The 27372-nt window shown below is 47.4% G+C and overlaps 1 protein-coding gene across 1 annotated transcript in view; it reads right to left on the bottom strand.

Moving 5' to 3' along the window:
* USP9X (ubiquitin specific peptidase 9 X-linked) overlaps window positions 1-27372 on the bottom strand; it is a 1542050-nt gene that overhangs the window by 61342 nt on the left and 1453336 nt on the right. The window contains exon 43 of the mRNA XM_078658291.1: window positions 23732-23944. Coding sequence (XP_078514417.1) covers window positions 23732-23944 — 213 coding nt within the window. The remainder of the gene's footprint in view (window positions 1-23731; window positions 23945-27372) is intronic.

The following is a 27372-nucleotide window of genomic DNA, read 5'->3' as shown; positions in this document are numbered from 1 at the left end:
TCCCGGATATGCCATGGATAAATGGCTTTTGCCAGGTGGCAACTACAACAGAGCACTGTATTCTAACCCGGTGAAACTTGGTCTCACGGGACCAACGAAGCATGCGGTAAAAATCTGGCATGATACCACGAGTTCTTTGGGGTGGAAAAATACATTAACGCAGGCTACCCCACTCTTTGCCTCAGAGAGATTAGGTAAACTGTGGAATGCTAAGGGATTTGATAAGTGGGAGTGGATAGGGATTTCAACTGTTAAGGACATGTGGAGCAAGGGGCGAGTGAAATCGTTTGAAGAAATGCGAGTAGAGTACAAGCTTTCTGTTTCGGAGCACTTCCGCTATTTGCAGATCAGACACTCTAACGGCTGCTCTACCTATGGGGGAGGAATTACCGGAGGCCTCGCCTCTTGAGGATAGGATCTTAGATGGTCACCTCCCTGTTAAAACGTTCTGCCTGATCTATAAGAAATTTATCAATAATAGGGCGGACTTGCTTGCGGATCTGAGGGTAAAGTGGACAGGTGATGGTTTAGAACTGGATGATGAAGATTGGCAATCAGCTGTGTCTTCCCCCAAAGTGGTAGCAATTCCTGCGAGGTTAAGACTGGTACAATTAAAAATACTGCACAGGGTTTATGTCACTGGTCCTCGCCTTGTACGGATGGGGTTCTCGGAGGAAGGGTTATGTAGACTGGGATGTGGACTGGTGGGTACTATATTCTCTGGGAGTGTCGCTACATGACTGAGTACTGGGGTAGGATCCATAGTGTTATTCAGGAGGTCACTGGAGTCCCACTCTTGCCGGAGGCGCGAAGGTGCCTTCTTAATGTTTGGGAACCTACGGATCTGAACAATGCGCACACACAGTGGACCACACTGGGTTATATTATTGCTAAAAGGAATATTGCCCAACAATGGGGTGCTGAGATCCCTCCTACCCTTGATAACTGGAAGAACGATTTGGATTGGAGTATGTTTCGAGCAAAAACTGTGTATATTGCGAGAGGACGTCCCCGGAAGTGGGCTTTAATTTGGGAATCGATGGAATCAGTATAGAGGCGAAATTTGCACACCACCTCGAATTCCTGTATCTAATGTACCCCAATCCCCGTGATACCCTTTATAATGTGATTTTTGGTTCGACTCCCCTCCACATTTTGTCAAATGTACTGATGTGATTTATCTGTATTGTGTCTTTTCTGTTTGATGCCTTGAGTAAATAAAAAGAAATATAAAAAAAAAAGAAAAGTGAAGACTGCTCTCCCAGGAGCGCGCGCACCACTCGCGGGCTCACCTCCTGCTCCCCCTCTCTCGGACATGCACACCACTCGCGGGCTCACCTCCTGCTCCCCTCTCTCTCAACATTTGGTTCTCACGCCGCCGCTGCTCGCTCCCGCAAGGCTCCTGTGGTAGGCGCCGGGCTGCCCTTGCGTTGCCGGGCGGTGGACTCCAAGGATGTGCCTGCTACCAGATGTCTTCGTGCTGCCATTGAAGGGAATATCTGTCTCAGGTCTGATCAACTAAGGGGTGGGACAAACCAGACAGCAATATTTCTGATTTGCAAGTTTGGCGATGCTATGAAGCAATGACTTCTTGCTAATACCTTCGAGGCAGAAGTCTCTTTCACCAATGATATCGGCTGTGATCACTTTCTTTTGTGTGGATGTGAGGGGTCTCAATCAACAAGCGTAAAACCACCTGTAGTCTGAAAATCTCGAACTACCATCTTTCTTTAATTTGTGATGTATTCCTATAGGTTCTGTATCGATCCCCCTATTCCTGACCCTATTCTGGTTAACAAGTTAACTAGCAGCCATCCCATGAGGCAGAAAACCCCCATGATGCAGGAACCGTTATCTGATTAAGCCACACTACGGCACAGGAACGTGTTATCTGATTAGGTCATAACGCTTGCCATCTAATTAGACAAGCGATATTCCTCCAGCCCCTGATAAGGCATACGGAGTTCTCAAAACAAATCAAACCTATGACAACCTGGGAAAAACCCTGCGGCCATTGTTTTGATTTCACCGAGAACTTCAGCAAAAGAATGTGCTAACGACCAGGTCGTATGACATCCTTATTGACGTATCTATGTCCATCCTTACGTCAATCTCGGCACCTTAAAGGTATAAATATTACCGATATTGCCCTATGCAAACACACGCGGTGGTGACGAGATCGGAGCAGCCAGACTTGCCGAAGCCCAGAGCAGAGCAGACCCCGCTGGCGCAGCCCCGCCTTCCTGACGCGCTGAGAACGAGACGCTGCTTTCTCCTGCCGAGAAATCCAGCTCCGGCGCTTCCGGGTAGCCCTCGCAGGCAGCCTGGAATATCGAGACCAGAGACGAGAGATACCATCCCTCATTCATCCTAGATTCCAGGTACAGAACTGAATAACCCCTTGCAGAGAATTCTTTAGTCAGTCACTTGGCAAAACAAACTTAACTTAAACTGCTACTTTCTATTCCCGCCCACGTATTAGGCTTAGGTCAGGTACATCTGGGGTAGGCGTGGTTAGAAACACCAGTTGAGTACGATTAGTCAAATGTATATGTGTATGTATCTATTTTATCCATTTTAAACCATCATATGGCTTAGAAACCATATCAATGTTTTTACAGTATTATTTTATACTTCTGCTTTTAATGTATGCACTTTACTTAACCATAAGTATTGCAATAATATCGATCCATTTCTCTTGTATGAGAAAAGAGACTGATCAATAAATAACATCTTTTATTGAACACGCCCGTCTCTTCCTTTTCTCTACAATCTGGTGAGACTAAGAATGCACGTACTGACTGAGTGAAATAAGTCGTCTTTTGTTTTCACACGACTCTAGAGATACACTCTTGATTAGGGGAGAGCAAAGTTGTCATGTTCTATGGTTGTCAGAAACTAAATCCCTTCTTGTCTATCCAGGGAGGTTCAACTCCTCCTTGCCTATTCGAGAAAGTTTCTAGTGAACTCTGAGCTAGCTGGCAAACCCAAAACTTTAAGTCTAATATCGACAGTAGTAGACCTAGTTAACGTCTGGTCTAGGCCTATACTATTGAAGGTATTATTCCAATGCGCAGAGCCTATTGGGATAATAGGAACTACACTACATGGCGCCCAACGTGTTTGGATAGGCGATAAAACTAACGTAAGACATTTAGAGTAACTCAGTCGTGCTTTTTCACTCAGACCCCTTTTTTTCCCATAATACTCCAAAGACGTCTGGAGTGGGTGAAAGGTAATATCCGCCAGACCTCGCAGGAGGAAACTCCTATGTATGGTCCTTGGTTTAGTCAACGTTGAAGGATACACTGTTCCAAAATATTGTGCATCTAATCTTTGTTTCCATAAGAACCTGATCTGCAAACAAACAAAATAACCTTCTGGACAGTACAATGTCAGACAGTGAAGGAGAAAGAGAGGCAGTTAGACTAGCAACTGAACTCGCAGCAGCTGATACTGCTATGCAAGAAGCAGACCCGGGTATAATAATCATCCCGGTCAACACAAGAAAATCTATAACTTTAAAACTTATAGAAAATGGACTGACACCTAGAGGTGGCACAGTCATATTCGTAATTGAGGCACACTAATATCGGCAGACAGAGGTATTCTACACATGGATAAACTTTCCAGCAGCTAATGCTGTAACAAAGGTCTTCCACTATTACAAAACATAGGAACCTCCTAATGAGTACACTCCTTTCGAGGAGGTGGAAGTACCACTTAAATTTCAAGAGCATCTGCTCTTATTTAATGGCGCCCTAAAACATAATAATCACATCACCAGGCTCGGTCCATTAGGTAGACCAGGAGCAACGTGGCCGGTTCTAGCCGGATACACACCACATCCAGACATCGATGGGATGTCTGCAGCAGAGCTTTTAACACAGCTAAAGCAATTAATAAAATTACATAGACAATTAGTCCAATATGTGATGCGGACTTCAACAATTCAACCAGCAATTAAAATTCCACAGCTGACCCCTCATCAGGGGAACACAAATAAAATTACACCACAGAACATACAATCCTGCCTAGGTAAGGTACCAGCTAAACGGGAACAAATACCATTCTGGTTAGCACAAAAAATCACCCAAATAGAGGCGGTGTTTCCAGACACCACCCCGTTAGAAAAACACAGGATTCTGACTATCTGTCTTCCAATGGGAATCGCACCACACGTGGAGGACTGTGACACCTGGGGTACAGTCTTTGCTTCCATCTACACAAAAACGCACAGTGTTCCATCCATTTCGGTAATACCAGATGTGCTAAAACAAATTCAAGACGAATACGGTCCAGAACCTGCTTTAACTCTTGGTATGAAATTACTAAAAGACTTCAAGCAGGTCTCGGCTATATTATTAGCCAACATAAAGGGAGAAGCAGCAAACGTGGCGATCCGCCAGAGGTTAAAGGAGACAGATATAGCAGACCAATCAGCTGAAATTGCCAGAATTATAGAAAAATCCTATGAGGAACTAGGTAGAGATAGTTTAGGTGGAATACCAGTAAAACCACAACTGATTGAAAGTCCTGGAAAAATATTTTTTAATAATAATTCAACATCACAAAAAAGAGCTGGGATGGAAACAAACAATCCAATCCTAAAGAAAAGAAATTCCAGTCCAGAGGAAGGTCTCCTCGGCGGAGAGAAAAATCTCCGAACCAAAGACACAGGTCACCCCAAAGTGACCCCTCTGGGAAAAGATATAACCTTAGAAATAGGGATAATATAAAGAAGCCTGATAGATATCAAGACATTGATACACGTCCCTCTCAATCTTTTCAGACTTCCTCGCAGAAATCGGAAAGAAGAGGACGATCAGAACAAAGAGAAGAGCACGCCAAGTCCAAAGACAAGGAATCTGCTCATCTAAAAAAGAAACTACAATTTCCAAAAAAGAAGGTAGCCAGTATCAAGGTAGTAAACAATGCCGAGAATACTGAGGACACAACTGAAAAACGGAGAATGGGCTCAGACAATGCTAGACAGCGCAGCAGAAGTGAGCATAGCTCGCAAAGTCCTTATGAATCATCTGGAGACAGTGGACACGAATGAATATCTTCAAGTGGAAACTGCAGACACCAGAGTTAGCAAACCTCACAAAATATATGAAATAACTTTACGTATAGAAGGGGATAAGACTAGAAAAATAAGGGGACTATTTTGGGATAATCTCTCCAAGGGCTATGACATCCTTCTAGCTGAAAAAGACTGGCCACCAGAGTTTGTCAGGGAGTGCCCTCATGGCGAAGAAATAATTATGCCTGCCTTCTCAAATCATATCCCAATTCATAAAAAATACACACTTGCCAGAAAGTGGGCAGTAGCTCAAGCTCCTGCTTTATATAAAAATCATGTAGGATGGGATGAGGACTCTCCTCCTCACAAAATCCAGTTAAAATCACAACCTACTGCACAAAGGCAGTATCCAATTAAGCAAGAAGCTAAAAAACAGGTAAAAGAAATTCTAGATCAATTAGAATACCAGGGGGTGATTGAAACTTGCACCTCACAAATGAACAACCCTTTGTTTCCTGTCTCCAAACCAGACAATTCATATCGTCTAGTTTTGGATTACAGACACCTTAACTCATGTTGCAAAACTTTTGCAGTGCAAAATTCGCATAGTGCTGCACTAATGAATAACATAGTGCGCAAAAAATACAAAACAACATTAGACATCTCTAATGGATTCTTTTGTCAAAACATAGCACCAGAGAGCAGATATTTGTCTGCGTTCTCAATAAATGGCACTCAAAAACAATTCTGTCGGTTAGCCCAGGGGTACAAGAACAGCCCTGGAGTATTCTCAGCGAGAGTAACAGAATTACTACAAACATACCATGACGAAGCATTATCATATGTCGACGACATTTACCTAACAGATGATGACTTGGATACTCACTTGAAGAGAGTGAACACCATAATACTTGGGTTCGCAGCAGAGGGTTACAAATTCAACTTAAAAAAATCTAGAATTGCCCATCTAACAGTCCTGTTCTTAGGATATGAATTATCAAGTGAAGGCAAAAGCCTGGCTGACAATTTCCTAGAGAAATGTGCCGTACTCCAAGCACCTAGAACACTAAAAAACCTACAGTCAATTCTAGGCTTCCTAAATTTCGGAAGAACATACATTGCAAATTACGCAGAAAGGGTCAAACCCCTTTATGATCTAATAAAACCAGATTTTAAAAGAACCAATTGGACTCAAATACACACAGAAATTCTGAGATCCTTACAAACAGACATGTTAATTAAAACAAAATTAGAAACAAGTGATAACACACGCAATCTTGTGATTCGAGTCATCCCAGGAAGATGCGGATTCACATACCTGACCTCTAATGAGGGAGAAAAGGTACCAATTGCATTCAAATCACACTTGTACACAGAAGCTGAAAAGAAATTCAGCATTAAAGAAAACATTGTTCATGCAGTTCAAACCGCAATAGCTAGAGAAAAAGATCAAGCGGACGGTAGACACATCACAGTCAGAACAGCAGAATCAGCCTTTGAGGCATTAACAACACCGTGTAATTTACCAACAACAACATTGAATCCGGAATGGATACAATGGGTGAATTCAATTACAACGGACAAAGTATACTACTACTTTGATCCAGAACTAAAGGAATTGAAAAATCTAGAATATGAAAGAACATTCCCTCTGCCAATCGACATTCTGCCCTTACGACAATACGCTTGTGTAATCTATACAGACGGACATGCTCAACCCTCCGTTTGGGGAGAACAAGCATACAACCCCACATGTGAGATTACAAAAGAAGTGTGGCACGGAGGTAATCTAAGACCTCTATTAACAAAAACACACTCAGTAGAAACTAATTCAGAACAACAGACTGAAATAATAGCATTGAAAATGGCGCTAGATAATGCGGATCGCGAATTCCCGACACTTATAGTGTCCGATTCATATTACTGCGTCAAATCATATAACAACGATTTGCAGACATGGATTCAAAACGGTTACAAAGATGACACAGGTGCAACAATAAAGCAAAAACTGCTTTGGGAACAAATAGTTCTGTTACAAAAAGAACTACCAAAGACTCACGTGATACATACACTGAGTCATCAGCGTGATGGCGTTCACGTTGCAGGGAATTCATTGGCTGAGACAGCCACAGCGGTAGCAACTAAATCGGCTTCCGTAGCTCGAAAAAAGCGTACAGTGAAGTATATTGACGGTGAAACAGTGCTGGCGGTGAAAACATCATCAAAAGGCGACTGCTCAGCGCTACCGATCAACTATCCACTCAATTATACATACATAATCGATGCAAACTCCGTCATTTTTGCTCGAATCCCTGGAGTGGGGGATAGAGTGATTCCAAACATGGACAGGAGAACCTTGTTAATAGCAGACGCACATATGGGCGAGGGTCTCAGACACCTCAAACTAAAAGATTCTCTGGAAGAATTACAATCAAGGTACTGGTGGCCAGGCATGAGCCTGCATCATACCATGTTTGTAAAGAACTGCCCAAACTGTAACAGAAATCGCAGTGGTGAGAGAAACGGTGTAATACCGTGTCGTTTCACTCCAGAAAAGATCAACAGTAAAAAGCAAAGCGTCCGATTAACATATACAGGCTAGTTTCCACTTATAATGTAGATCACCAGCACTCGGCTGACGTCTGGACTGTTACACAAAGATTTGCGAGTCTAAATGGCATATACGCTAGAAGCATGCTACGTTTGACCATTGTTTTCACTCTAGCCCTCCAGCCTGAGGGGAAACATGGCCAAATGAGCATAGCACAGCGGGACTCTTCTCACTTCCTTCCTGAGGGATACGGGATGGTGTAAAGAAAAAACCAAGGCATAAAGCTATCTATAACAGAAAGGATATTAGGTTAGGGAGCTGGGTGGGTCAAACATCTAATAAGTGTCCAACGTAGTCTAAATAACCTGCCAAGAAATTCTCTGAAGGGATTCAGTCCGTACGAATTATTGTTTGGAACTAGGATGTTAGTCTTAGACCTCGACAGTCAGACTTCAGTGGTGAAGGAAAAAAGCTTTGATATCAAAGATCGTTTGGCTATTTTGCAGGACTTAAACGAAACAAGAAAAGACCTGAGCAACATAAAGTTGAAACAGCAGCCAACAACCACTGAAGAACCACCACCTGTCCCAGCAAGACCTGTCTGGATTCCAAAAGTCGGGGATCTAGTCAGAGAAAAGATCGCGGTAAAGAAGGAATTTGGGCCTTCTTACAGAAAAGCAGTTCCTGTCTTGTCTATCAACGGGACAAGATCAGTTGTACTACCGCCGCTTGCTGGTAAAAAGGAGAACAGAGTTGTATCCATCGACCTGGTAAAACCACAATCATGTGGCCGATAACAAATAGTAGGCCAAGTGGACTCCCGATAAGTAGTAGAACACCAAGATTTGCTACAAACACAGAGGTTCAATCTAAGAGGCTAATCACATTCGAAACGCCTACAGAACTACAACAAGGACTATGCAACAATGCAATGGAACTTAGACCTCTGAAAACCCAAATAAAAACATTTAGCAGAGACACACCAATCTATAATGAAGTAACAAACGACTATGCAAGAAACAGTAATCCTGAAGCAATTGGAACAATTGACAGAACTGCATCCGGCAACTTCATAAACTTCGATGATTCCTCTGAAGGCTTCACTGAATCAAAAACACAGCCATCAACAAAAACCTTTAAAGATAAAGTTAAAGTACTTTTGAAACAACTGAAAGAAACATATCTGATTTCTCCATGGATTGAATTTTGGGTGGGTTTTGGTGCATTTATCCTCATACTTTGGCTCATCATGGTACTAACTTTGGGACGCTTCATTGAGGGAAAATATGCTAAAATGGACACAGCAAGTCAGAAAATCAACTTGATCCTCAAACCACACACATCTTCACACGTCGAGAAAAGAGAACTTTCTTCAGTCAACTTCACAGCCAATCCTATACCGGGTGGGGTAGCATGGGACAACACTGACTACGAAATTTATGGTCCGGTTGAAATCCTGAAATATCCACACCAAATTAAGATCTCGTTGAGTGACTTTGTAAAAGCAAGCTCATTTGCTGATGATTGGGACTTTGAAAGTATAAATAATATGATGTCTGACTTAGTGATGTCTGCTAAATTTACAAAACATGATTATTTGCAGGGTTCGACAAATTATGATAGTATGTACTGTTATAACCACTATGGTAACCATTTTCTACAAAGATCTGCACAACCTAGAAAATTATATATTAAATTATAATCAATGGGAACATTGTGCAACCCCTCCAAAAGGAAGCTCAAGAACCGTTTATGACAAATATTCATACTTTTCAGGTTTTAACACAAGTAATGCTGAAACATTTTATTTCAAATTGTCAAATAAGACAGGGACAAAGACCATGATAACAAACACGAAATTGATATATTCAGACTCATTCTTTGAACAAATGAATACTTTTGGTTTTGATTATTGGGACAAAAATGTTGAAGTAAAGAGTGTTTGGGGTACAAAAGAATGGCAAGTACAGGGTATAGAATCTTTGTTTAGAGCCTGCATGATCCCAGAACAAATTATATTTTTAAATGACACTGTTCAACAAACTACCTGTCTCGGCCTAGCCAAAATCAAAGACTTAAATAAACCGTCTATTCCAAAACCAACAATGAACAGCAATAGCTCTACAGATGAAGAGATAGACGTAAATTATGTATTAAACCAAAACAGAACACATCCTGATTGGAAAAAGTGGTTGATCTGGCCCACAGATACTAATAACTGTCAAGACAGATTCCTGAACAAAACACAGGGGTTCAAAATGACCAGGCCAGACCCTAGATATTCCCAAAGACAACACCCAGGGATAATAACCACCGACAGTGTGGGCAAATTATGCCTTCAGTGGCTACAAACTTCCACACTGGCAGAAATTAAGCAACACCTAACTTTACTTACTGATGGTGCTGACTTGCGTGATTTCATTATGGGACCGCGCAAACAGCGTCAGAAACGTTTCATAGCAGCCTCTGTATATGCAGCATACAACGAGGCCTGGAAGGTGACTCAAATTGAGACAGCAGAAAGTATACGGGAAATTGACCGTATTAATTCGGAAAAATCACTTTCTGTAGTGGACAATGGGTTAATGACTCTGTCCTCCAGAATTTTTTCTCTGGACAGCATTGTGTCTTCAGCAATCGACATATTATCGCAAGACTTACTGTTGTTACAACACGGTCAGTCCCAATTGCGTTCTATTGTACAGCTTGGATGGACGTTACAAAATCTACGTTCAGGCTATGTGCCTTGGCGTTTAATCAACACAACGTCACTATTCAATATCTTTAACCTCACTGATAAACAAATCAGTATGGCACAAAAGGGTGCTGATTATACAATCCTGAGCATTGAGAAACTCGAGAGATTACCAGTGACAATGTCAGAACGACCTGTCAGTGAATGGATAATACATGGGATAATTAATATTCCAATATCTACCTTCAGGTTTCAATACTGCCAAAAATATATACAGGCTGGCATGTACGAAAAATTGGGAAAAGGGTACATTAAAACAACATGGAACTTGCCCTATTCACATGCATGTGTCAGTAATAAAGGACAGAAAGTGTTTCTTAGTGGCAATAATTGTGCGATGTCACTGAGCGGTACACTTCTGTGTAATGGAATTAGTTTGCATGGAGCCTGTGAAGGGAACTCAAATAACCTTTCATGTCACCAGCTAGGCGCACCTGCAACAGAGATAGAACCATTCTTTCAAAGACTCCATAATGGGAGTTACGTTCTAATTGTGGACCGCAGATGTTGTAGTCTTATGCCCGGGACTCCTTATCTCGTAACTACGACTGCGAAGGTCAAGTGCTGTGGACGCTTATTGTTCCCCAGATCCCTTCCAGACAGGGAGGCAAGGGCATGGCCCAACTTGAAAATTACTTCTATTCGAATAGATACTTTAAGCAGAATGAAAACAGTGCTTCTTCAGACGCCGACCAGGCTCACGTCATCAAAAGAAACGTATGATCTCCTAGTCGCAAGGACGACTGCAGAGATTCACTCATTGTTATCAACTAATTCCCTCATACATTTCGCAGAAATCCTGAATGAAATCTTAAATATTTCTGATACGAGTGGAGTCTCAAAAGTATTTAAGACAGTATTTTCGATGGCATTAACACCATTCAAAGCCATACTGGGTATTTTTCCAGATTTCGTCCATTCGATTTTTGGCGGACTTCCCCTCATTTTGGGACTAATGGCAGGAATCCTATTCCTAGTCCCTATATTTCGTTATGGCAAACCATGTCACAGACAAAACACCTGCGACAAGGGAAGAAACAATCCTAGCCATTGGATACCGGGACCGGATATCAAAAATCCTGGGACTATCCCGGCTTAGAGACCTGAACATGACTTGGTTTCTTTCATTTCGACCAATGTGGCAACGATGTGTTTTACCTGTATTAAGGTGCTTGCTATGCGGAGAAGAATGCGTGTTAGACACCTGTCTGACGCTACAATCGGATGCGCCAATGGATGCAGAAACATTGTTGAGTCCAATAAAGGCTCATGCTTTGTGCTGCCCTCAACGGCTACCAATCCTGATGACGGCATTCGTGGAAGCTTCACCACTACGATTAAGGGGTAGTGAAGTTCAAGATGAAAGCAGCATTGATCAGGTACGACCTTCTGTCAGCAATTCTAATCAAAACGTCAATGGAGACAATCATGCGCACGAATGCATGGTTACACCTTTTTCCGAGTTAGTGGAACTCTCCCAGGAAGCTGTTGACAGCTTTATCGACAGTCTAAATGATATGATGTTCTCACCAAAGCAGAAATAGAGACTTTTGAGCAAGCTCGCACACGGCGTTCCCTGAATTTGGCCTTCAACTAGAATAGCAAAATACCATGAACAATTTTCCCTCCAGTTCACGGACAGCAATTTTTTTCAGCAGCCCCAAAATATTTCTACATATTTTTCGGGACACTTATCTTCTGCTTAAAGTAAGAACTATTCTTAGAGAACAAAAATTTCTATTTTTAGATACTTTATAGACATTAGCTGCCCGCTGGTATGTTCATAATTATTTTTATTCTGTGATGGAATGGTCTCGAACCTTTTTTCTGTATTAAGAGCCATTTCATGTGTAAATTCTCATATACAAATTAGTGATAATGTATAGATATGCGTGATTACTTTAGCATTATTCTACAGCTTGAGTGCATATATTACATGTGACTGTTTTTTCCGTATATTTGATAATTTCAAAATGCATTTTATGTATTTTGGGGTGGTAAGGTATACATGATACTCTACAGTATGTTTTACTATGCATAGATTCGTAAATATGTCCATAGTTAGCGTGGAGTGGGTGTGATGTATTCCTATAGGTTCTGTATCGATCCCCCTATTCCTGACCCTATTCTGGTTAACAAGTTAACTAGCAGCCATCCCATGAGGCAGAAAACCCCCATGATGCAGGAACCGTTATCTGATTAAGCCACACTACGGCACAGGAACGTGTTATCTGATTAGGTCATAACGCTTGCCATCTAATTAGACAAGCGATATTCCTCCAGCCCCTGATAAGGCATACGGAGTTCTCAAAACAAATCAAACCTATGACAACCTGGGAAAAACCCTGCGGCCATTGTTTTGATTTCACCGAGAACTTCAGCAAAAGAATGTGCTAACGACCAGGTCGTATGACATCCTTATTGACGTATCTATGTCCATCCTTACGTCAATCTCGGCACCTTAAAGGTATAAATATTACCGATATTGCCCTATGCAAACACACGCGGTGGTGACGAGATCGGAGCAGCCAGACTTGCCGAAGCCCAGAGCAGAGCAGACCCCGCTGGCGCAGCCCCGCCTTCCTGACGCGCTGAGAACGAGACGCTGCTTTCTCCTGCCGAGAAATCCAGCTCCGGCGCTTCCGGGTAGCTCTCGCAGGCAGCCTGGAATATCGAGACCAGAGACGAGAGATACCATCCCTCATTCATCCTAGATTCCATGTACAGAACTGAATAACCCCTTGCAGAGAATTCTTTAGTCAGTCACTTGGCAAAACAAACTTAACTTAAACTGCTACTTTCTATTCCCGCCCACGTATTAGGCTTAGGTCAGGTACATCTGGGGTAGGCGTAGTTAGAAACACCAGTTGAGTACGATTAGTCAAATGTATATGTGTATGTATCTATTTTATCCATTTTAAACCATCATATGGCTTAGAAACCATATCAATGTTTTTACAGTATTATTTTATACTTCTGCTTTTAATGTATGCACTTTACTTAACCATAAGTATTGCAATAATATCGATCCATTTCTCTTGTATGAGAAAAGAGACTGATCAATAAATAACATCTTTTATTGAACACGCCCGTCTCTTCCTTTTCTCTACAATCTGGTGAGACTAAGAATGCACGTGCTGACTGAGTGAAATAAGTCGTCTTTTGTTTTCACACGACTCTAGAGATACACTCTTGATTAGGGGAGAGCAAAGTTGTCATGTTCTATGGTTGTCAGAAACTAAATCCCTTCTTGTCTATCCAGGGAGGTTCAACTCCTCCTTGCCTATTCGAGAAAGTTTCTAGTGAACTCTGAGCTAGCTGGCAAACCCAAAACTTTAAGTCTAATATCGACAGTAGTAGACCTAGTTAACGTCTGGTCTAGGCCTATACTATTGAAGGTATTATTCCAATGCGCAGAGCCTATTGGGATAATAGGAACTACACTACAAATTCAGAGTCTCAAACAGAAGATTTTAAAGGGCTGTATGTTGGGATACCACGGTTCTATTTTGTGTTTTTTATAACATGAATCTGATGTACGCACTTTTAGCTTAAAGTACGTTTGTCCTCAATGCTCCCCACCTGCCTGATTCTTTTCAGAAGGAGGCAAAAGCGTTCAATATGCTGAGCTGGTTTAAGCCTCACCTTAATTATGCAGCATGTGTCAGTACCAGGCCTCCCTTGATTAATACACTAAAAGACACTAAAACTTTGCCCACATCCTCAGAGTAAGTCTCGCCGCTGGGCCAGGGCTCCCTCTGATGCAGTGTTTAACGGCTGTCAAACTGTCTCACTCTCGAGCTACGTGTGCGACTGTCTCCCAACGGGACCAGAAGAAGGTGAGACCCAGGCAGCGATCGTGAACGGCGTGACTTAAGCACCAGCGACGCCGGTTCTTCTGGTCTCTGCCGGCCCTGAGATTCCACAATCAGAAGTAGCGTATCCAAACCCTGCAGACCAGAAAGCACGCCTCCCCGAAAAAAAGTTAGATGGACTTTTCAATTAGTTGCATTCAGGAGAATTTTTTTTTTCTGGTACGTATAGGGCGTATATTTCTATAAATGCAGGCCCTTCGTACAAGTTCCATGTATTTATTTATTTAGGGGGATTATATAGCGCTGACCACTGAGTGTGAAGTAGCGCTTTAAACAATGAAGGTGGCGGTCATAAAAAGAAAAAATTCTGGGCCGACGTACAATTTCAATGAGCACGTAGATGCAATAAGGGAACATGTGAGCAAGTATACACAGAGACCATCTTGTCACAATCTATGTGGGGGTGCCAGTTTGGGGTTTTTATATGCTGAGAAGTGGGTGGGCGTCGCAGGCTTTCCATAGTGTTATTTAACAACACGTTGAAAACATATGCCTTGCGCGCCGCCGCTGCTCGCTCCCGCAAGGCTGTTGTCAGCACAAGCACCAGTGTGCTTGAAAAGGGAGGCACTCTTGGTATTTTATCCAGTCACTGGGACTTTGAATTTGAGAAGACCCAAGTTTACCAATGTTTTGGCCAATGACTGGCGCAGATTATCGAGTTAGCAATGTGTGGTGCTTCCTGTCACAGCCGCAGAACTTTCGCAACTCAACACTGCATATACCTATAGCAAAAGGCTTTCTGTTTGTCGCCGCGGCGTGTGAAAGGCAAGTCAGTCCCACCTAGATTCAAACCGGTAACCCACATAGGAAGCACAGCAGCATTATACATTTCGCACTGGTGCACAAGTTACTACTTGTGTAATGATATAGCTGAAAGAGACATTAGTTAGTGATAGATTCATTACCTTAGAGTATCCCCAGGCGTCAGACTGGACCCGGAAAGTTTTGCTAGCAGTACCCCTGTGCGTCAGTCGGTGGCGTCCTGCGCCTCCGCGTCCGTCACTGGCGTCTTAAGCGTCAAGATGACGTCACGGAGACTACTTAGGTGCCACCCATGCGCGCTGACGTCAGTTCTGTACATGACTTTCCGTGCCAGGTACGCAGAGCCGTGCAAGAAACTGACCGCTGGTGCCAAGAAAACTAGGACCCTGAAAAGGGCATAACCTTAACCCTAGTAATCAGTTCGCAGAACGGGGAGGATGGGTGGGGCGGTAAGGAATCTATCACTAAATAATGTCTCTTACAGATATATCGTTACACAAGTAGTAACTTGTGCATCTAAAAGAGACACGTTAGTGATAGACTCCTTACCTTAGAATAGATAACCCAGCAATACCAACGCCTGGTGGGTCTGCAAACAAAATTACACCAGGAAGTAACGGAGCACAGAACAGCCAAAGAAGCCATCTCTCAGGACTTGACTGTCAAGGCAGTAATACTGGGTAAACGTGTGCAGCTAGGCCCACGTGGCTCCCTGACAAATGTCCTGCAAGGGAACGTCGCATCCCAAGGCAGTAGTGGCCGCAGGTGCCCTGGTCGAATGGGCATGCAGCCCCACAGGATGTTCCTTCTTAGCCAACGAGTAACAGGCCTTAATGCAGAGAACAACCCATTGAGAGATGGTCCGTTTGTGCACGGCCTGACCTTCTTTGGCACCCATGTAGGAAACAAAGAGCTGGCCATCCACCCGGAACTGTTGTGTAGAAGGTAGAAGGAGAGCGCACGTTTTGGGTCCAGAAGGTGGAGCCTCTCTTTCTCTCTAGAAGGATGTGGAAGCAGAAAGAAGGTGGGCAAAGTGATGGACTGGCTGATCTGAAAAGGGCGTAACAACATTTGGCAAGGAAGAAGGACGGGTCCTCAAAACCACCTTGTCCAGATGAACAGAAAGGAAAGGAGGTTTAGGAGAAAGAGCCTGGAGCTCACTCACTCTTCTGGCAGAGGTGATAGCTACCAGGAAAGCCGACTTGAGAGTGAGAAGACGTAAAGGACAGTTATGAATGGGCTCAAAGGGAGCGCATATCGGATATGTCAATACAAGATTCAAGTCCCATTGAGGCATTATGAACGGCACGGGAGGAAACGTGTGCGTAATGCCTTTCAGTAAACTGTTAACAACCGGGGACTTAAAAAGAGAAGGCTGATCAGGAAGCCGCAGGAAGGCGGAGATGGCAGAAAGATAACCCTTGATAGTGCCCAGAGCAGAGCCCTGCTGGGCCAAAGAAAGAAGGAACAGGTTGCCCTGGTGCTGTGCCCACTGGAACTTCAGGTCCCACTGCAGAGCCCGCATATTCCACCTGGCATGTGTTACTAGTAGAATGCAGGAGGCCATCAGGCCCAGGAGCCGAAGGGTCATCCGGACCGAAACCCAGGATAGAGGCTGAAAGATCGGAATCATAGCCTGAATATCTCGGACTCACTGTTCGGGAGGATAAACCCGAAACTGCGTCGAAACCAGAACCGCTCCGATGAAGGGGAGCTTCTGAGAGGGACTTAGGTGCGACTTCGGCACGTTGACGGAGAACCCCAGCACATGCAGGAGGTCGCCCATAGTCTGGAGGTGGGTGACAACTGCCAGGGGCGAGCACGCCATCATCAACCAGTCGTCGAGGCAGGGGAAGACTGACACCCCTGACCTGAGCAGATGAGCTGCGACCACCGCCATCACTTCTATGAACACCTGAGGGGCACTGGAGAGGCCGAAGGGGAGCACAGCAAACTGAAAAGGCTCCTGGCCTTCCGTGAACCGCAGGTAACGCCGGTGGGCCGGCAGGACGGGGATGTGAAAATATGCGTCCTGCAAGTCCAACGCAACCACCCAGTTTCCGGGGTCGAGGGCAGCCAGGACCTGAGCCAGAGTCAGCATCTTGAATTCCAGAGGAAGCGATTGACGTTCCGAAGGTCCAAGATGGGGCGCAGGCGCCCCTTGTCTTTCTTGGGGACCAGAAAGTAGTGGGAATAACAACCACTCCCTACTTCTGCCCCACGAACGCACTCGATGGCCCTCTCGGCCAAGAGGACCGTGACTTCCTGCTGGAGAAGCACCAAGTGATCCCCCGACATGCGGTGGCACTGAGGTGGAATGTCTGGAGGGAAGGACTGAAAGGGAAGGAAATAACCCTGCGGATGATCTGCAACACCCACTTGCCCGATGTAATATCGCGCCAGTGGTGGAGGTGGTGGCGGATCCTGCCACCCACCAGAGTGGGGTGCTCGACTAAGCTCGGATTAGGAAGGTTTGGAGGTAGAAGCAGCAGGGGCGGAAGTGGACTGACCCCCATACCGATTCCCAGACCCACCCCTGCAGAAGCCGCAGTCGTGCTGAGGCTGGTTCTGAACAGGCTTGCTGAAGGAACGTGTCTGAGCGCCCCTGCCGTGTCCAGGAAAGGAACGAAAACCAGGGGTGCCAAACAGGAGAGTGATACAAAAGGGGATGATGGACGGAGCGTTTGAACAAATCAAACACTCACCCCCAGTCAACTGATCTGGGTTTAATCCATCACCATTCTTTAGTTCACTCAGCCACCCCAGTTCAGACATGGCTATATGCAAATCAGTCTGACCCTGTGCCTTATGGGAACAGTCCAGCCCGAACTGCCAAGCCATGTCTTCCCTGGACCGGAAACAAGCATCCTGGAACCGGTTTCGGATTCATAATCCTCATCAGCCAGGCTATCTTGAATCCAGTGGCCAAGTGAACAAGGGACTCACGTCTGAGTATACCCTGCCACACTTAGGGCAAAACAGGAGAGTGCCATCAAAGGGCATGTCCATGAGCGAAACTCTGGACATAGGGCGAGAATCCAGTAGAACGCAACCAGGCATGGCGGCGCAGCGCCACAGTTGTAGAAATCACCCTGCCCAACGAGTCAACGGTGTCCAAACCACACCAAATGGCGAACTTAGCCGCATCCTTACCCTCAGTAATCGCTTGGGAAAGAACAGCCTGAACTTCCTCAGGACACTGAGGCAACACCTGAGCCACGGTATCCCACACCGCATGGGAATATCGGCCTAATAAGCAGGCAGTGTTCACCGAGCCCAGCCCCAAGATGGCCGAGGAGAACAACCGCTTACCGAACTGTTCTAGCTTCTTAGAGTCCTTATCCGGCGGAGCCGTGGGAAAGGCAATCTGCGACGTTGAGGCTTGAATAACCAGACTCTGAGCCGTCGGATGGGTGGTGAGTAAGGCAGGGTCACCAGGCGCTGGGCGATGACGCCTGGCGACATTCTCATCCACAGGGGCCCCCGTGGCCGGCTGCGACCAAGTACACAACATGGCATCATTGAAGCGAAGCAGCGGCTCCGATGAGGTAGACGCCGTCTGGAGCACCTAGGATAGGGAGAGGCAACATCACGTGACTCCGCCCAGGCGTCGTCCGCGTACGTGACGTCAGCAAGGTCACATAAGATCCACCCCGGCACTCCTACGTCAGTTTTCGTCGGAGAACTTTTCCGCACCACAACGTGGAACCACCAGATAAACTGTGGAAGCATGGGAACAGTGTGCGAAGAGCAGAAAAATTGGAAAGAAACGGTGACTAACGACACCAAACAGAGTAGTGTCAACACTGCAGAACCCAAAGGCAGGGAAAGAAGACAGAACAAGCAGAGCCCTGCGCAGCCACCCTACCAGCACATAGACAGCCTCCCACCCCTGTGCCCCAGAGGCAAGGAACATGTGTAAAAGCCATGGCACACGTAGTAACCTAACACACCCATCCTGAGCAAGGAAGGGGACCAGTCCCAAGACAGACAGGGACAACAAACCTCCAAGCCACCCCAACATAGAGGTCAACCACCCACAAGGGACAAGTGCAAGACATGGCCAGATGACCCTTAATCAGAGGATAGCAATGGAGGGAAGGGAGGGGAGGACTGGGATAGAAAGCAATCCCCCCCCAAACCTGGAGTAGCCAGAGCGGCATGGCACCCGAGCACCGGAACCCCATCCTTCAAAGAACCAAGGGAGGAATGAACCGCCCCCAGACGGAGCCACCCGCCAAGAACAAGGAAGGCACTCACAGGAGACACGGCCCTCCACCGGGAGGCGAGTACCGAAGACCAATCCAAGGGTCCTCGCAGAATAGGGGAGGAAGGGCGGGCCGTGAAGGAATCTGCAGCTAGAATCGTCTCTACCAGATACATTGTTACCGAAGGTAAGTAACTTGTACATCTGATAGAGACTACTAGCCGCAGATTCTTTCACGTAGAATAGATACCCTAGCAATACCCCCTGGGAAGGAGGGTCTGCGAAAGGACCGCAGCAGCCAACACAAAACAGAGGGCCCCACAGGGGACCAAATCTTTGGACCAGGTAGAACCTCGTCCCTGCCAGGCAATCGTAACCCCCACAAGCAGAACCCCACGTCCCCAACAGGATGTAGGAGGGAGAAGGCTGAAGAGGCCCGTACACACACAGCAGAGGAACCAAGGGCAAGGTCGAAGAGGCCGAAGCTCCCCACTCCTCCACAAGACAACATAGCTTCCACCCAATGCCAAGACAGGAAGGGAGGAAGAAGATGCCTAGAAGACCCAAGGAAGCGAGGGAAAAGAAGGCAAACCCACTTCAGATAGAGAGCAACCTGCTAGCCAAAATAGGGCCGGCAGTCAAAAGCTGCAAGAAGAACAGCCCAAGGCCCCAGGAAGGACCAGTAGGCGGCACCTGGCAAGGGAGAACACAGGATCATCCCAGACCTCAGGAAGGAGCAGGGAGAGGAGGAGATGCCCGGGCACACCACTACAAGTGGCCTTGCACACTACCTCAAGAAGCAAAAGCAACCTACATAAAAGCCATGGAGAACAGGCACCCGAAGGCAACCAGAACCCCCTAGCAGAGCGCAAGCAATATGACAGCTACCACTACCCCACATAGGGTACGTTAAGTCCCAAAATATGGGAACCCTCTTTGGAAGAACCTCCGCAGCAGAGGAAAAACAAAAGAGCCGCGGGGAAAAAAACACTAGGCAAAAGGCTTGACAAGCAGCCCAAGCAAAGCAGAAGGCCTAATCTCAGGGCCAAGTCTGCGCAACAACTCCAGCAGAACACAAAAACACACAATCAACAAAAGGTCCGTTCAGCAGTCAACAATGCCAAAGTGCCAAGGAAGGACGCAAATGGCCAGAAAACACACTCCACAGTCAGAACAACAGGCCTAAGAAGGCCCAGAATCAGCCCAACTCAGGAGTCAATGAGGAGGAGGAGGAGGAGGAGGAGGATAAGGCGGAGGACGACAGAGCCCCGTTAAGAGCCTTTGGATGGCGGAGTCGGCCGGGGCATGGAACAACAGGCTGCTATCAAATGGAAGGTCGATGAGTCGCTTAAGAATATTCTCAGGGAATACTCCGTCTCGAAGCCAAGCATGGCGACGGAGAGTGACTGAGGAAGCCATGGCCCAGCCCAGCACCTCTGAGATGTCCAGAGCGGAGCAGAATATAAACACCGCAAGCTCCCAGCCATCCAACGCATGACCAGTCTCCTGGGATGCTGCGGATCCCAAACACTCAGCCGAGTCCAAAAAACAGGAGAAGGCCCTAGCCAGAACACACAAGGTATTAAGGGCCCGCAGGGCAGCGCTGGTCGAGGCGAACATGTTGCGCCCCCAAGAGTCCAGCCAGCAGGCCTCCCGGGACGGCGGAGTCAACAGTGGCGGCAGGGAGGGAAAAGCAGTCCGCAAAAGGGGGCTGGCGGCCGAGGGGCGAAGGGAAAGACACGCCGTGTCACACGGCGCCGGGAGGTGCCGGTGCAGAAGATGCTGAGGCACCGGTTCCCCAAGGCAGGACGACTCCAAGCTCCCGTCAAGGAAGAAAGGAGTGAACCTTCAAAGGGATGTAAGACTTCCCTCCAACCAGAGCCCTGGTGGAGGACCTCCAAGAGATGGTCCGCTGGAAAGTGAGCCCCCATGCGCAGGATGGCCACAGCCATGGACACCGCGTGAGCGAAGGCCGCACCTGCCTCCGTAGGGCCCCGCGGTGGAGAAAGCAGCTCCTCCGTGAGTGACGGATGCAAACTAAGGCGGCCGTCCCTGAGGCCAAGCGGGACGGGCAAGGGCCAAACCTGGAAGTCAGAGAGAGCCGAAGAATGAGGGACCTGCCGCTCTTCTGACAAACACCTCTGCCTCAGGAAGGGCAGGGAGCCGCCCTTCGACGCAGGTGAAAAAGACACCACACGGTGGCCAGTTTCCGGAGAGGATGACACCAATATACAGCCTGCCTCCGGAGAAGAGGGAGCGCCCGAAGATGAATCCGTGGTACGACCCCTGCGCGGAGCCGTAGAGTCCGCCACCTGAGGCAGGACGTCAGCACCATCCAGCGTCACCGGACAAGGTTCCTCCAAGTCATCTGGCACCGGAGACCGGAGTGGAGCTGGAGCCGAACTGGCCCCGGAACGACGCCGACCGGAACCCCGCCGAGGCATACACCTGCGCGGGGAAACGACACTGGCCGTGGGAGTGACACAAAGCCCTCCGCCAGCCTCAGACCAGAATGAGGCGTAGATCACCCGGCAACCCATGAGGTAGTGCCAAAGACGAGTCAGCCTCCGACGAGGCAGCCGCCTGTGGGAAGGGACGAGAGGGGCCTGGAGAGGGACGAGAGGGGCCTGGAGAGGGACGAGGGGTCCCCACCCGGCCTCGACCCGAAGCGGGGCGATGAGGGTCCACCGACCCCTGTGGCTCCGCACGGTCCAGCTGCTGCCGGCGCCGTAGCGGCATCACCTCGACATTAGACAGGACCACCTTGTCAAAGTACCAAGAGGGGCTCGGGGATGCGACCCGAGCCCCGGCGACCTCCCACGACACAACAGGGACCCCCGCGGGAGTTTGCAGCGAGGCAGAGACGCCATGGCCTGAAGGAGGTGCCCCGGGGGGGGCTGCACCTTAACAGCACCACATCCTCCAAGCCTGGATCCGAACCAGTCGGCGCCGGGGCCGGAGCCGCCGCCGCGGAGGGCCCCGCGCAAGGCAAGGGATCCGCCAACATCCCATGAGGGGAAGGAGGAGGAGACGCCAGCAAGGCCTGCAAAGACGCCTCATATGTCTCCATCTGGACTCTCGACACCCCCACACCGGGAAACAGTGGATAGGATGACACGCGGCGTGAGGGTCCGTCGCCGACATAAGACGCCCACAAAACGTGCAAGTTTTGAAGCCCGAAGGCATTCGCACACTGTTCTACCAAAAGAAAGGGAAGAAAAAAGGGCCCCAAAACAGGCCCGTAAGCAACGACCGGATCCGCGTTGCACGCAGAAAAGGAAAACACTGAACTAGGCGCGCCGGGGCGGGTCTTATGTGACCTCGCTGACATCACGTACGCGGACGACGCCTGGGGCGGAGTCCCATGATGTCGCCCCGCCCCCCCGGCACGCAGGGATGCTGTGGCAAAAAAGTTTCCGGATCCATTCTTACGCATGGGGATAATTCTACATGAAGGAATCTGCGGCTAGTAGTCTCGATCAGATTTATTGTTTGAAAACTTGAAGTATCCAACATGCTGCTGAAGCACAGGGCTGCAAGCACAACTCATTTTAGAGGTTTCTTAAAGAGACTTCAGGAATAGTGTAAATGAGTTCTAAAGTTCTGTTTGGAGTGCTATGATCCGGGCTTCTGTGTTTGTATAGCGCTGTTAGCGCTTGTCACTTTTCACTCTGCATCTTGTCTCTTTATTTAAAACATTTATTTGGCACCACAAGTTACCTTTTGGTAACTGTTTGTCTACATAACATATTCTCTTTATGTAAAAACATTCGCAAACCCAATAGCTCTGACTAAACACTTATAAGGTCCCAAAGGCGAGACCTATTGGCTATGCCAATGCTTGTTTCTTGTGGTGACCACTTATGAGCTATTTTGTATATCAATATTAAATATATATAATTGCCATTTCTTGATAAAAAAAAAAGATTGGAAATAAAAAATGGGGGAAAACGACTTTACATTTACAAACAAGTGTTTATGGTTGAATGAATATCAGCAACTCATACATTTGGCGATATGAGAAAGCAATGAAATCTGGTCTGTGCATGGGAGTTTATGGACCACAAAATATCTCACAACACATTAGAAGCAATGATATAGTTTTCCTCATTGGCTAACTGTGAATTGTTTTGAAACCGGGCTCGGCTACACTTATTTTTGATATATGTATATATGTATATATGTGTGTGTGTGTGTGTCTATATATAGATCATATCTACAGCAATACAACTAAGGTGCAGCCAAATGCTTTATAACATGACACACTAAACTAAGAAGATGGGCAAAGGACAGTGGGGTCTTTTGAATGAAACCATGTACATATAGTTTCAGCGTCACACTAATGGAACACAAGTGTTTTTTTATCAATCCATGCTGAATTACTCACGGAAGAAACTTATGGGAATGGCCACACTGATTTTTGGCCAGAATGACATATCCAGATTTAGCAAATCCGATATCAATCTTTTAAATTTCAATCTCAGGTTAATCCACACATCAAGCAGCCAGATATGTTACAACATTAACTCATTGCTTATTTAGCTTGACTATGTACCTCCTCTGGGCAGAGTTCACAAGCCTTCGCAAGAGTCATCCTAGCACTGTGTGATCTCTCCAAGAAGTAACCATTGGATGTTTCATTGCTCTGAACTGGGGGAGACCAATTGTTGTATGTGTATTGTGGGTTGCCAGTATATGGCCTGCGCTCCAATTCATCACCAAGCCATTCCACTGCCCATGTCCATTTTCTCTTCAGATCTCCATTGCTCTAGAGAGAATCAAAAAAGAAAAGCAATGATTTGTTGGCATGTCAACATTGCATAAAACATACATTGGCTATTCATTTATGTTTGCTTTACATAAAAAGGACACTACATCTCAAATGTGGTTAACAAAACAGGGTTAAAACCTTATGTAACAATTTCAGAAGATTCCATATCCTGTGATAGGTATTTCATTGATAAAGATTTTGAATTAGTAGAAAGAGAAAGAGGCAGAGGGAGAAGGCAGGTCGCACTACAACAAGAGATTAGGTCTCTATACAAAGGACTTGAACGCATCATGAACATTAAACAATGGCTAACAGGCAAGGTGGAAAAGCCTTCTGAATTCATGGGGTGGAGCCAGAGGAAGCAACACCATTAATATAGTCTATTTTGATATGAAAATGGGTGATCCGGCATAGGAAACAGTAACTGGATATATGGGCTTGCCCAAGTATGGTGAACATTTCTGCATGCTAATGCACAAGTTACTTCTGTAATGATATATTTGTAAGAGACATTAGTTAGTGATAGATTCCTTACCTTTGAATTACCCCCAGGTGTCAGACTAGATCTGGAAAGTTTTCATCAGCAGTACCCCTGCGTGTCGGAAGGTGGCGTCGTGCGGCTCCACGTCCGTCGTAAGTGTCGTGATCGCCGGGATGACGTCGCAGCAGCTACTTAGATGCCGCCCTCGCACGCTGACGTCAGTTCTGTACACGACTTTCCGCGTCAGGAACGTAGAGCCATGCAAGATACTGACCACTGGTGCATTGAAACTAGGGCCCTGAAAGGTATGACCTTAACCCTAGAAATCATCGCAGAACGGGGAGGATGGGTGGGGCGGTAAGGAATCTATCACTAATGTCTCTTACAGATATATCGTTACCGAAGGTAAGTAACTTGTGCATCTGAAAGAGACAAGTTAGTGATAGATTCCTTACCTTAGAATAGATACCCCAGCAATACCAGCCCAGGTGGTGGGTCTGCGAACCAATATCACACAAGAAAGTCACAGAGAACAGAGCGGCCAAACAAGCCGTCTCTCCTGACTTGGCTGTCAAGGCAATAATACTAAGGGACAGTGTGCAGCGAGGCCCACGTGGCTGCCTGACAGATGTCTTGCAGGGGGACACCACGTCCCAATGCAGTAGTAGCTGCTGTCGCCCTGGTAGAATGGGCGCGCAACCCCACCGGAGGTTCCTTTTTAGCCAGAGAATAACATGCTTTTATACACAAGACGACCCAGCGGGCGATAGTCCGCTTGTGCACATCCCGGCCTTTCTTGGCACCTATGTAGCCAACAAAGAGCTGGTCATCCACCCGGAACGGTTGTGTGCGATTGAGGTAAAATGAGAGCGCACGTTGTGGGTCCAGACGGTGGAGCCTCTCTTCCTCTCTGGACGGGTGCGGAGGCAGAAAGAAAGTGGGCAGGGTGATACTTTTCCCAATGTGGAATGCAGTAACCAACTTTGGCAAGAAGGAAGGCCGACTGAGGAGCACAACCATGTCCGGATGAGCAGACTGAAAAGGAGGTTTACAGGAAGGAGCCTGGAGCTCACTCACGCGCCTAACGGAGGTGATCGCAACCAGGAAAACAGTCTTTAAATTCAGTAATTGAAGAGGACAGTTGTGAAGCGGCTCAAATGGAGCGCACATTAAATAAGTAAGAACCAGATTTAAATCCCACTGTGGCATTACAAACGGAATAGGAGGGAAAAGGAGAATAATGCCTTTGCGAAACCATTTACAACAGGGGACTTAAAAAGAGAGAGATGATCAGGTAGCCTGAGAAAGGCTGAAATTGCAGAAAGGTAGCCCTTAATAGTGCCCAGAGCAGAGACCTTCCGGGCTAAAGAAAGAAGGAACAAAAGGACGTCAGAAAGAGGGGCAGAAAGGGGATCCACAGCCTTTGCTGTGCACCATGCCACAAATTTGTTCCACCAGCAGGAGTATACCGATTTAGTGATGGACACCTGGCTGCGAGAATGACATCACAGACTTCAGGAGGCAAGTCAAATGGAATCAATTGTCACCGCTCAATCTCCATGCAAGGAGGTGGAGGCTGGAAAGGTTCGGGTGGAGTACCGTTCCCTGTTGCTGCGACATAAGATCCTCCCGAAGAGGCATTCGGATGGGAGGATCCATGGTTATACTGAGTAGCTCGAGATATCAAACTCTTCGAGCCCAGTCCGGAGCCACAAGAATGACTTGGGCCCGGTAGCGCTTGATCTTCTTCAGCACTCTGGGTAGAAATGGTTTAGGCCAAAGGCGTACAATAGACCGCTACTCCACTCTCAACGAAAAGCGTCAGCAAAGATGGAATAACGCGCCGCATCTCGACCCTCCAAAAGGGCTTGGCCGAGTTTAGCCCGGACCTCCATCGGGCATTCTGGCAGCACGTCCGCGACCGTATGCCACAGAGAGTGGGTGTTGCGGCCCAAGAGGCATGCGGTATTGACTGACCGCAATCCTAAACTCAGGGAGGAGAATAGTTTCTTTCCGTATTGCTCGTACCTCTTGGATTCCCGGTCGGGGGGAGCCGACGGGAATGCGGTCTGGGAATTAGAGGCCTGGATGACCAGGTTCTCGGGAGTGGGGTGGGTAGACAGAAAGCAAGGGTCGCCCGGAGCCGGGCGGTGGCGCCTGGCCACGTTCCTTTCCACAGCCTGACCTGTGGAGGGCTTGGACCAAGTGCCCAGAAGAACGTCTGATAGGACCGCATTAAACGGCAGCAGAGGCTCGGCCGAGCTTGCCTGCGGTTTAAGGACCTCAGTGAGGAGGTTAGTCCTCACGGCCGCGACGGGGAGTTCAAGGCCCAAGGCCTTGGTCGCCCTCATCAGCACCACGCTATAGGCAGCCCCCTCCTCCGTAGCCACGCTAGGAGGGGAGACAAAACCAGTGTCGGGTGAAGTGTCCAGACCACTGGCATCCCCAAGCTCTCCTGTCCAGTCCGTAGAATACTGACACTCACGTGCCAGAGGGTCCTCAGACCCCTCCCAGTCCCCCTCGTCACCCATCGCCTGGTACTCAGGCTCAAAGGATGGGGCCAGGTCATAGAAATATAAATCTCCCATCAGCGTCGAGAGCGGCGCCGCTCCGACGCCGAACCCGAACCGAGGGCAGGACCAGGGACGGTGTCGTCCTGGGACGGCGCCGGGGGCGACACCCTTGGGACCGGCGCCAGCGAGGTCGTGAGGTCGACCGGCGGCGACCCGGATCCGGAAACGGATCCCGTGGGGCCCTGCAGCATCGGGACCGAAGTCGCCGACGGCACCGGGGCCGGAGCACCCGACGGCGCCGGGGCCGAAGCACCCGGTTCGCGTGGGGACCCAGTCGGGACCGCTTGGCCCGAAGGCGCCGCGGAACTCGACGGAGGAGCGAGCGACCTCATGGCCATGAGGAAGTCATCAATCTCCTCTGGCATCGCGTT

Source organism: Lissotriton helveticus, chromosome 8 (genome assembly GCF_964261635.1).
Source record: "Lissotriton helveticus chromosome 8, aLisHel1.1, whole genome shotgun sequence".
Taxonomy (NCBI): domain Eukaryota; kingdom Metazoa; phylum Chordata; class Amphibia; order Caudata; family Salamandridae; genus Lissotriton; species Lissotriton helveticus.
Note: the sequence above shows the minus strand (reverse complement) of the source record. Positions and strands in the feature narration are given on the sequence as shown.